Source organism: Trichechus manatus, unplaced genomic scaffold (assembly GCF_000243295.1).
Source record: "Trichechus manatus latirostris isolate Lorelei unplaced genomic scaffold, TriManLat1.0 scaffold00040, whole genome shotgun sequence".
Classification (NCBI taxonomy): Eukaryota; Metazoa; Chordata; class Mammalia; order Sirenia; family Trichechidae; genus Trichechus; species Trichechus manatus.
This window is the reverse complement of record NW_004443976.1, coordinates 16,161,010-16,173,387: the sequence shown is the minus strand read 5'-3', so window position 1 is coordinate 16,173,387 and position 12,378 is coordinate 16,161,010. Positions and strand designations below refer to the sequence as shown.

At 45.5% G+C, this 12,378-nt stretch overlaps 1 protein-coding gene across 1 annotated transcript in view; it reads right to left on the bottom strand.

Annotated features, from left to right (window-relative positions):
• The window catches only part of TRPV1 (transient receptor potential cation channel subfamily V member 1), a 38,555-nt gene that overhangs the window by 11,715 nt on the left and 14,462 nt on the right, over nucleotides 1-12,378 (bottom strand). Inside the window, exons 3-8 of the mRNA XM_004376247.2 lie at nucleotides 8,446-8,536; nucleotides 8,155-8,313; nucleotides 6,595-6,687; nucleotides 4,963-5,033; nucleotides 2,511-2,676; nucleotides 2,005-2,071 (exon numbers count right to left, since the gene is read on the bottom strand). Of these exons, the coding sequence (XP_004376304.2) occupies nucleotides 2,005-2,071; nucleotides 2,511-2,676; nucleotides 4,963-5,033; nucleotides 6,595-6,687; nucleotides 8,155-8,313; nucleotides 8,446-8,536 (647 nt within the window). The remainder of the gene's footprint in view (nucleotides 1-2,004; nucleotides 2,072-2,510; nucleotides 2,677-4,962; nucleotides 5,034-6,594; nucleotides 6,688-8,154; nucleotides 8,314-8,445; nucleotides 8,537-12,378) is intronic.

Genomic DNA, 12,378 nt, shown 5'->3' with positions numbered 1-12,378 from the left:
CTGGCGAAAAACAAGCCTCCAGGAATTGACCTAATACCAACTGAGATGTTTCAACAAACAGATGCAGCACTGAAAGTTCTCACTCATCTATATCAAGAAATTTGGAGGACAGCTACCTGGCCAACCGACTGGAAGAGATCTATATTTATGCCCATGCCAAAGAAAGATGATCCAACAGAATGAGGAAATTATCAAACAATATCATTAATATCACATGCAAGTAAAATTTTGCTGAAGATCATTCAAAAGCGGTTGCAGCAGTACATCAACAAGGAACTGCCAGAAATTCAAGCCAGATTCAGAAGAGGACGTGGAACCAGGGGTATCATAGCTGATGTCAGATGGATCCTGGCTGAAAGCAGAGAATACCAGAAAGATGTTTACCTGTGTTTTATTGACTATGCAAAGGCATATTGTGTGGATCATAACAAATTAGGACAATTGGTGAAATCTGAATAAGGTCTATAGACTAGCTAATAGTATTATATTTATTTTAATTTCCTGATTTTGATCATTGTGCTGTGTTTATGAAAGAAAATATTTTTGTTGTTAGGAAATACACACTGAAGTAGCTAGGGGTAAAAGGCCAATCATGTCTGAAATTTATTAAAAATGGGGGTGGGGGGCAGGGAGGGGGCAATAAAGAAAATGTGGTAAATTTTGGGAAATCTAAGTAAAGAGTTGCGGTGAAGTGAATTACTTTGTATGGCTTTTCTAGTCAGGTATAGTCTTGTGACTCCCACAAAATGATTGGGTGTGACTACGAAAATAAGGTGCTTGTGGCCCACCAAGGGGATTGGATAGTATTGCTAACAGTGCAAAATAAGGTGTATGAAACCTTAACGAGGGGGTTGGTGCCATCCCGCTAGACTTAAAAGAGAGCCAATCCCACAGCAGAGAAAGGAACCTCACTACCACCAAGAAGAAGAAGAGCCAGAAGTGCAGTGTGTCCTTCGGACTTGGGGTCCCTGTGCTCAGAACCTCCTAGACCCAGGAGACACAGAGTTGTAACACCAAAGACAGCCAGAAGCAGCAGCAAGCACAGCAGAGTCCAGCAGCAGAGAAACGGTGGCAGCAAAACCAAGAGACCAACACAAGATGGCTGCAGTGGGCTTCCCAGCACCTTCAGGAAGGCTTGCTGGTGGAGCAGGGTACCTCTGGGCACTTATCGGTAGAGCTAAAAGAACTCCGTAACACTTGCGTGAGCAGTGCTCTGAGCAGGGCCGAGGGCCGAGGGCTGAGAGCCAGGAGAGGAGCCTGTCCTCAGGGAGCTGAGAGGAGACTTGCATGGCCAAGAGGAGCTGAGAGAGCAGTCCTGCACTGAAGAAGGGAGACTTTGCCTACAGGCTTCCTGATCCTGATCCCAAGCTGTAACCTGGTACTCCCTTAATAAGTGCCTTAACTGTGAATATGGTCTGTGAGTTCTTTGCAGCCATTGCAACAAATTATTGAACCCAGAAGAGAAGTAGAGAGTGCCATGGGAGGGACAGCTGATGTCAGAATTCATAAAAAGTTTGGAGAGAAGAGGTATGTCTGACCTCCACCCACATAGGAATCAGCCTTGGGCTAAAGCTGATCTTGATTCTCTCTCTTTCCCCTTGTGAAATTAGATGAGGAGGTCTGACGATGCCGTGCTGCCATTATTACAAGAGTAGAGAGAAGTTATTTGTACTATTCTTACAACTTTTCTGTAAGTCTAAAATAATATCAAAATAAAAAGTTTAAAAGAAGAAAACCAAGCCAAAATGCAGCTGTACTACAGGCAAGCAGCACTTCATACCTCAAAAATTACTGAAGACTTTTTATGAATCACATTTCCAAGTCATGTTCATTTCGGTGTGCTCTTTGTCCATCAACTCTGTCACCTGCAGACACTCACTGGCCCCCAACAGACTCACACCTGTGTACCCCACTCAGCTCCTCCCTCCCCAGCCCCTGGCAGAGATGTCAGGAAACTGAGATGAGGAGCCCTGCCCTCCTAGCAGCCCTGACCAAACACATTACCTGTGGAAAACCCGAACAAGAAAACAAGGTAGACAAACATGAAACGACACAGGTCTCTCAGGATCATCTGCAGGAGAGAACAGCCTTGTCAGAGCCAAGCCAGACCCAGACAGCCTGAGGAGGAGGAGCTGAGGGAAGGGCCGGGACTCCAGCAGCCTGGGGGTTCTTCTTGAGCCCATATGGAACTGGAGAACATGCTGGAAAGGTTTGGTTTGGTGTTTTTAAGCTCAGGTGACTTGAAGAAATCATCTACCCCTCCCTTTACGGCCTTCAGTTCTAGGGGGTCTGGTACACAGAGGGGTCAAGTTTTAAGGGAGTTCCCACACCTGGGCCAAGGCCAGATTGCCTGATTCTTGGGGAATGGCCTGGGAATGTGGGTCTTGAGCTAAACCAGCACCTCCCCAGACAATACAGACAGAATGGGTGGCATTGGTGGGACTGGGTCTTACACAGCCATGGGGTCAACAAGGCTTTCTGGGGAACCCATCTAGGCACAGGGCACCCACCTTCTCGATCATGACAGCATAGATGCCCATCTGCTGGAAGCCACGGGTGTAGTAGAGCATGTTGGTCCAGCCCATGGCCAGGGAGAACACCATGGAGGCCACATACTCCTTGCGGTGGCTGAAGTACAACACCACAGTCCCCAGCATGAATATGGACTGCACAAAGCTGAGGGTGGAAGGACAAGAAAGACTGTCTAAGGGCACCCATTGGCCCCACAAACATGAAGGCTGCAGGCTGTCTTGGCCATTCTTCACAGGCACAGACTCAAACGATGCTGGAGCTCTGGATGGGCTGCCCCACTTCCCGCGACCCATGCATTCTCCGTGGGGGCAATATAGCCCCCAAAGAGGCAAAAATTGGTCTGGGGGTGCAAAAAAATCTCATTCTCTATTTCTAGAAAGCACAGATACAAATAAAGTACATAATCAGATATACAGTATATTTGTGGTATTAAAATTTCAAGGGAGGAATTATAAAAAAAATGTCTAAAAAGGTTCCTTGGGAGGAGTGATAACCCAACAACCTTCCTGCCCAGACCCCAGGAACAATGGCATCACTGGGCAATAGACAACCTAGGAGCCCTGGGCCCATGAGGAAGGGCAGGTCATCCTCTCCTGAAAAACCACAGGGAGGGTCTGTTGGTCACGTCCTCAAACTCAGGAGCAGACCCAGAGGAAATGTTGCTCAGCAACTTAGTCTAGTGGAGCCTGCCCAGGTAGGAGCACTGGAGCCAGGGGAGGACATCTGAATGACCCTATGACAGGTCTGCTCAACGGTCCCTCCTCTACTTGTTCATCCTAGGTCTCCTTGTCCTTGGTGGCCTCCAGCCAAGTACCCCTACCCAACCCCTTGAGTTTGCCCTCTGGAGCTAAAGTGTAGGTAGAAAGGATGGGGCCTGTGATCCCTAGGGACAAGCGAATCGCAATCGGATCAGAAATCAATTCCTTACACTTGCCCAGAATGAAGAGAGAGGTTCTGGGAATGAGGGGAAACCTGGCAAACAGAGTAGGGGTAGTGAACAGAGAGCCCAGGAGAAGGCTCTCTTGTCTGAAAGCCTCTTTCACATGTCGGCCTTGGAGGTTCCAGGCTTACTTTATGAAGGAAGGAGCTTCCCTGTGACATCCACATTGTTTTATAACTATATTTGTGCTTATCTGTCTCCTCCTGAAGCAGTGGTTCTCAATCCAGGGTGGTGCTCCAGGGGGCAACTGGCAATATCTGTAGACATTTTTGATTGTCAAGATTGAGGAACTGGGTGGGAGGGTACTACTGGCATCCAGTGGTAGAGACCAGAGATGCTGCTAAATATCCTACAATGCACAGAATAGCCTCTCACAACAAAGGATTACAAAAAAAAAAAAAAAAATCATTGCCATTGAATCAAATTCCGACTCATAGCAACACTATAGGACAAAGTAGAACTGCCCCCACAGGGTTTCCAAGGAGTGGCTGGTGGATTCGAACTGCTGACCTTTTGGTTAGCAGCCAAGCTCTTAACCACTGTGCAACCAGGGCTCCAACAAATGATTATCTGGTCCAAAATGTCAATAGTGCCCATGGAGTAAGTTTGTCAGGTTGGTCAGTGCCCAGCACCTGGCACATACTTGGCTCAGAATGGACACTCAGTATGCATTCCCCCAACAAATGTTTATTACAACAGAGGAAGAAAGGAAAGTCAGGAATAGGAGAATATGGAATGTGTGGCTAATTGCCTCCATGAACAATTGCCTCCTGTGCCATGAGATCAGATGAACTGGATGGTGCCCAGCTCTCATTACTGAAAATCTTGATCAAAGATTCCATAGAAGAATCTTGATCAAAAGATGGGAAATGCAGAACAGACTTGAAAATTCTCATGGACTCCAGACTTCCTGGAGCCATGGAGAGTGCATGAACCCCTCAAACTATTGCCCTGAGATAGTCTTTAAAACGTAAGCCAAAAATATCCCCTAAAGTCTTTTTAAAACCAAACAATAGTTTGGCTTAACTAGTAAAAAATGTTTGCTTTGAGTATTATGCTCTTTTAAGAATTATTTAGATGGGATCAAATTGACAACAGCAACTCAAAAGATTAGATAGGAACCTTAGTGGGCAGTGAATTCATATTAATAGGAGAGGAAAAACTCAGAGAAGGAGGGTGAGAATGGTTACACAACTCGAAGAATGTAATCATTGTCACTAAACGGTACATGTAGAAATGGTGTATGTTTGGCTGTGTATATTCTCAACAACAACAATAATATAAATAAAATTATTTAAAAAAAAAAAACAGGAAAAAAATGTTTATTGAGTGCCTTCCATCATTCATTCCACGTGCTCTCTGAGGTCCTTCTTTGTGCCAGGCCAGCATAAGGGAGACAATGAGCTAGGGTCTGGCTGCTTTTGTAACCTCAGGACTGGACCAAAAGATGCTGTCTGCTGCTGAGCCCCAAGAGTCAAATTGTCACTTACAAAAGCATCTCACTGTAGCTGTCCACAAACAAGGTCTTCATTGACGGCCGCCTCTGCAGGAAATACTGAATCTGCAGATAGAGAGAAAAGAGCCCAGGAAATGTTGCTGTTGTTAGTAGTTCGGTGCCATCGAGTGGGTTCTGACTCACAGTGACCCTATGTACAGAAGAACGGAACAGGAAACGTTAGATGTGGTTAAACAGTGAGCGCCAGGAATGCTTCCTAAGTGGCCCCACGGTGGGAGACAGGAGTGTGTTAAAGCAGCGATTATTAAGAGAGAACAACATGGGGTAGGCTAATGGGGTAATGTTACATGACTCAGTCAGAAGAGATTTTAAAATAATAATAATAATAGAGAGAGTGGAATTACAACTATGCCTAGCAGTAGAGACAGGAAGGAAAATCACCAAAATGTTATCAATGGCTATAACTGAATGACGAAATTTGGACAGTTTTTTCTCCTTCCTAATTTGTACTTTTGCCCCCTAATTTTCTTTAAGAAGTATACATTACAGTATAAATTCTTCTAACCAGCCTCCACTAAATTTACCAATTACCATCAAGTCAATTCCGGCTCATGACAACACCATGTGTTCCAGAGTAGAACTGTTCCAGAGGGTTTTCAGAAAGAGATTGCCAGGCCTTTCTTCTGAGGCACCTCTGGGTGGGTTTGAACTGCCAACCTTTCTGTTAGTAGTGCAGTGCTTAATCATTCGCACCACCCGGGGACCCACCAGATTACCAATGCTCCCATTCCCTGGAAATGTTCTAACTGGGGCCCATAGGCTTCTGAACACTGGCAGCCAGGAGCTCCTTGCTAGGACTCCCACACCCTCCTGCTGCCTCCCACCAGTTAATCCTGCCTTTGCCAAGAACACTTTTCTGCCAGCTGCACTTGTTGCTGCAGCTTCAGAATTTATTATAATGTAAACTATGAGTATGAAAAGATAGTTGGTTCTGTAAAGATGTAGTTCAAAGAAAGAACCAATAAAGGTGAGTCACTGAAAACACTGGGTATAGTTTAGACCAAAAAGATGGGGAGGACAAAGATCACAACAGTCTCAAATTCTGCGTTCAGATTTCTTTGTAAATGTCTAAATTCTCGCTCTTCTTTAAAGAAGCTGAAACAAGATGTTCTAATGCGTTATAGGTGTGGCTTTGGCTAGACAGATGATGGTAAACTCAAAGAATGGTCCCACATTCAAAGAAAAGACTGCTCACACATTAGAAGAATAGCTAAGGAATATGTGTATGGAGCGGAGTTTTTAGTTAAAATAAAATGCTCAGGTATACATGTAGATTTCTTTCATTATTATGAGCTTTAGTGGACTGTTTTGATTAATTAAGAGGTTTCCACTCAACTTCTATAATTAAATATTACATTCAATGGAGACCCTACCACACAAAGACCCAGCTGCTATCTCCCAGGGTGACTGCCTACGGGGACCCACTGGTAGACCCCGCCCCAGCTGTGAATGCCTGAAGGGCCCTCATCTTAATAGTGGGTCTCTCAGCTCCTCAAGAGGGGCCTTAGGTGTCTGATGAATAAAAACGCAAGTCAGCAATGAGTGATTCTCCAGGCTTTGTGTTTGGGTGATAATGGAAACTCACAGAGTGGGGAGGAATGCTTACCCCTCGAAAGAAAAAGTAGACTCCCCCTGATACAGACAGAATCTCTCCAATGACTCGGAAATAGTCTTCAGTCTTGTTCACCTTAAAGGGAGGCTGCAAGATGCAGAGAAGTTGGTGACTCTGTTTACTCATTCATTCCTTAGACAAACACTTACCAGGTGCCAAGCCCTGTGACTAAGACCCAGCCTCTGCCTAGAGGCTCAGCCTCTATCAGGAGAAATAGACACGTAGGTAAAGGTAATGTGGGGACACCCGCAAGGAGGCCACCCTGTGGGACCTGATGTCCCAAAGCGGCAGCCCCCAGCTGCCAAATGGAGCATCCTTACAATGCTGAGCTGTCTCCCCAGGCAGTGAACCTGGCCCTGAGCTCTGCAAGGCTGGGGAGCAGGGGGATGGTACAGATGGAGACACTTTGCAGACCAAACCCCACGCGAATCCTGCTGTTCCCACAGCCCATGGCAAACAGGACTGTCCAGGTTTCCCACTGATGGTGGAAGGAGAGACGCTGCCCACATACGTGTGTGTCATTCTTGTGTTGTCAGCCACTGTCTTCCGGAGCGGGATTTTTGTTTTCAGCCTATCATTCATGTTTCATAAGCACACACAGAGGGTCATCATGAGTCAAAATCGATTCGACAGCAACTGGTAGTTCACTAGCCTGTCTTCTTCGCACATTTCTCTTTTCTCTTAAAATGAAGCCAATCAATGGCCTTAATATACCCTTGCCGTCGAGTCGATTCCGACTCATAGTGACCCTGTAGGACAGAGTAGAACTGCCCCCATAGGGTTTCCAAGCTGTGGCTGGTGGATTTGAACTGCCGACCTTTTGGTTAGCAGCCCAGCTCTTAACCACTGCGCCACCAGGGCTCCAAATGGCCTTAATAGGTGGGCAGAAATCAGGTCTCACCTAATCATGAAATTGAGTTTTTGAACCAAATTTACAAGCAAGGCATCCTGGAAATAAAGGCAGCAAATGAAGCACCTTGAGTACTGAATGGAAAGGACTCAGTTCAGAAAGCCGATGGAGCCTACGACTTCTGGTTAGGAAAAAGTCTGTTCTCAAGCTGATTTAAAGAATGGCCTGGGAACTAGCACAGAAGACGTGCTCAAAAGTATATAACCAGGCAATGAACTCTGAGCGAGGGAGCACGTAAGGGGACAAAAGAGATCAGGTGAGCAGGGTGGCAATGGGCTCAGGGCCTATACCATTCCTGACCCTTGGGGTACCAGCCCGGGGGAGCGGCTCCCTGAGCCTTATTCTTCCATCTTTTCTACCCTAATGCTCTCCCTGTGCAGCCAGGGGCCTCAGCAACCACACACTTAGCCCTATAGAGCCACGGGGCTAGAGGAGAGGGGCTGAGAATAGGAAATCGGCAGGTCACCAGGAGAACCTGAGAAAGGAGAGGCCATGCACAGGGATATAAGGATCACCAGGTGGTCCTTGCATCCCTTCAGGGAGACTGGAAGGAGTCCAGGACAGAGCCTGGGGCCTTGGGGGTCTTATGGGAATGTCCATGCCCCTCCCTTCCCCCCATCCAAGGCCTGAGCCTTGAGCCGCACCAAGCCAATCACAGGCCTGTGGTAGGCAGCCATGGTGAAGATGATCATATACAGGCAGTAGATGAAGAAGTTGAAGTAGAAGATCCGCTTGACAAATCTGTCCCACTTGTCCTGCAGGAGTCGGTTCAGTGGCTCCACCAAGAGCATGTCGTGGCGATTCTAAGCGGAGCAAAGAGAGGGGAGGCTCACTCCTCACACCAGGAACCGCCTTCCATGGCCTAGTCAGCCAGCGGCTGAGCTCTGCACACCCACATCGGTACATGCCCAGGCACAACCTCGGCCTGCAGTTACAGTGATCTGGGCCTGCGGGCAGCCAGCATCTGGGGGCTGGGCCCAGCTCTGCGGGGGCTCTGTGCAGAACCCATCCCCTCCAGCCTCAGTCCTCAGGTGTACAGTGAATGAGAGGGTAAATTGAACGAGCCCTACATACCCCCTGACTTTTAAGTGTTGCCCGACATTCTGTGCCCATTATCTCTAATAACTCACTCCCAAGAGCCTACATCCTAATTATTCACACAATACAGGAAGAGGCTGGCACCAGCAGAGCCTGGCAGGAGTCCCCTCAGGGAGGGGCTGAGGGCAGGCCTCTGGATTCCTCATTTCTCACATTTCCAGCCCTAGGTTAGGCAAGCTACCAAGGCAGGAGTGGCAATTCCCTGTACATAAGAGGTGGAGGGAACTAGGAAGCCTTTCCCTCAGTGGGTGGGATTACACACCTGCTTTGGAGCAAAAGTCGGGTATCCAGGAGAACCTTGTTAAAGTTCAAGTCACTCTAGTATAGATAAGCTGAAATCAGGTAACTCCAGCCTCTCTCAGGCCATCGAGCCTAACCTCCAGCCCAGGGTTCAGATCCCCCAACAAGTTCCTGTTCAGTGTCCTCTTGAATACATTTAAGGATGGGAGGCTCCTCACTGCCTCAAGAAGTCTATAGGGAGACACCAAATGAAGGAAGAGCTATTCTCTGAAGCTGGTCTTTTCCACCTTCTAAAAGTGGCCCTGAATTTGCCCTCTGGGGCCCCAGAACAAATTTGCTCTCCTGGCCCTTAAGAGCCTTCAGAGAGGGTAAGACAATGCTACTAAAATGTCAATTCTTCCCAACTTGGTCTACAGACGGAACAAAATTCCAGTCAAAAGCCCGGCAAGTTATTTTGTGGATGTTGACAAACTAATTCTAAAGTTTATATGGAAAGGTGAAAGACTCAGGATAGTTAACACAATACTGAAAAAGAATAGAGTTGGAGGACTGATGCTCTCTTCAAGGCTTACTTTAAAGCTACAGTGATCAAAATAGTGTGGTATTGGTGAAGGAACAAACAAACTGATCAGTGAAAGAGAATAGGGAGCCAAGAAACAGACCCACACAAATATAGTCAACTGACCTTTGACAAAAGAGTAAAGGCAATTCAATGGGGAAAGGACAGTCCTTTCAACAAATGGTGCTGGGACAACTGAACATCCCCATGGGAAAAAATGAATCTAGACACAGAGCTTGTATCCTTCATAAAAATTAACTCAAAATGGATCATTGGCCTAACTGTAAGACACAAAACCATACAACTTCTAGAAGACAACATAGGAGAAAATCTAGGTGACCTTGGGCTTCAAGATGACTTTTCATATATACCAAAAGCACTATCAATAAAAGAAAAAATTGAGAAGTTGGACTTCATTACAGTTGAAAACTTCTGCTCTGCAAAAGACACTGGTAAACATTTGATTGTGGTGGGTATCGTTTGGGGTCTCAAAAGCCTGTAAGCAGCCATCTAAGATACATCTACTGGTCCCACCTCAGCTGGAGCAAAGGGGAATGAAGAAAACCAAAGACAAGGGAAAGATTAGTCCAAAGGACTAATGGACCACAACTACCACAACTTCCACCAGACTGAGCCCAGCACAACTAGATGGTGCCTGGTTACCACCACTGACTGCTCTGGCATGGATCACAATAGAGGGTCCCGGACAGAGCAGGAAAAAAATATAAAACAAAATTCAAATTCACACATACTCAAAAAAAACACCAGGCTTGCTGGTCTAACAGAGACTGGAGAAACCCCAAGAGTATGGCCCCTGAATACCCTTTTAACTCAGTCCTGAAATCACTCCTGAGGTCTACCCTTCAGCCTAAGATTAGACAGGTCTATAGGGCCAATATCATTAAGGCTGACTCTACTTTGAGGAGGCAGCTCTTCCCCAGTCATATTTTGAGTGTCTTCCAACCTGAGGGACTCATCGTCCGGCACTGTATCAGACAATGTTCCGCTGCTGTTCATAAGGTTTTCACTGGCTAGTTCTTTTCAGACGTAGACCACCAGGCCCTTCTTCCTAGTCTGTCTTAGTCTGGAAGCTCAGCTGAAACCTGTCCACCATGGGTGACCCTGCTGGTATTTGAATACCTGTGGCATAGCTTCCAGCATCACAGCAACACACAAGCCCCCACAATACAACAAACTGACAGACGAATGGATGGAGTCAAGCTTTCAGGACCTTCGTTTGCTGATGTGGCAAGACTCAAAATAAGAAGAAACTGCAAACATCCATTAATAATTGGAACCTGGAATGTATGAAGTATGAATCTAGGAAAACTGGAAATCGTCAAAAATGAAATGGAACGCATAAAGATTGATATCTGAGGCATTAGTGAGCTGAAATGGACTGATATTGGTCATTTTGAATCAGACAATCATATGGTCTACTATGCTGGGAATGAAAACTTGAAGAGGAATGGCGTTGCATTCATTGACAAAACGAACATTTCAAGATGGATCCTGAAGTACAATGCTGTCAGTGATAAGGTAATAGCCATACACCTACAAGGAAGACCAGTTAATATGACTATTATTTGAATTTATGCACCAAGCACTAAGGCCAAAAATGAAGAAATTGAAGATTTTTACCAACTTTTGCAGTATGAAATTGACTGAACATGCAATCAGGACACATTGATAATTACTGGTGATTGGAACGCGAAAGTTGGAAACTAAGAAGGATCGGTAATTGGAAAATATGGCCTTGGTGACAGAAAAAATGTTGGAGATCGCATGATTGAATTTTGTAAAACCAAGGACTTCTTCATTGCAAATACCTTTTTCCACCAACATAAACTGCAACTATACACATGGACCTCACTGGATGGAATACACAGGAATCAAATCGACTACATCTGTGGAAAGAGACAACGGAAAAACTCAATATCATCAGTCAGAACAAGGCCAGGGACCGACTGTGGAACAGACGATCAATTGCTCGTATGCAAGTTCAAGTTGAAACTGAAGAAAATAGTCTACAAGAGCCAAAGTGCGACCTTGAGTATATTCCACCTGAATTTAGAGACCATCTCAGGAAAAGATTTGACATGTTGAACACTAATGACCAAAGACCAGAGGAGTTGTGGAATGACATCAAGAACATGGTAGATGAAGAAAGCAAGAGGTCATTAAAAAGACAGGAGAGAAAGAAAAGACCTAAACAAATGTCAAAAGAGACTCTGAACATTGCTCTTAAATGTCAAGTAGCTAAAGCAAAAGGAAAAAATGATGAAGTAAAAGAGCTGAACAGAAATTTCAAAGGGTGGCTCGAGAAGACCAAGTAAAGTATTATGATGACATGAGCAAAGACGTGGAGATAGAAAACCAAAAGAGAAAAACATGCTCGGCATTTCTCAAGCTGAAAGAACTGAAGAAAAAATTCAAGCCTCTAGGTGCAGTACTGAAGGATTCTATGGGGAAAATATTAAACGACACAGGAAGCATCACAAGAAGATGGAAGGAATACACAGAGTCACTATACCGAAAAGAATTTGTTGACATTCAGTCATTTCAGAGGTAACATATGATCAGGAACTGATGGTACTAAAGGAAGAAGTCCAAGATGCACTGAAGGCATTGGCGAAAAACAAAGCTCCAGGGATTAGCAGAACACCAACTGAGATGTTTCATCAAACGGATGCAGCACCGGAGGTGCTCACTTGTCTATGCCAAGAAATTTGGAAGACAGCTACCTGGCCAACCGACTGGAAGAGATCCATGTTCATGCCTATTCCCAAGAAAGGTGATCCAAACAAATGCAGAAATTATCGAACAATATCATTAATATCACAGGCAAGCAAAATTTTGCTGAAGATCATTCAAAAGTGGCTGCAGCAGTATATCGACAGGGAACTGCCAGAAATTCAAGCTGGATTCAGAAGAGGACAGGGAACCAGGGATATCATTACTGATGTCAGAC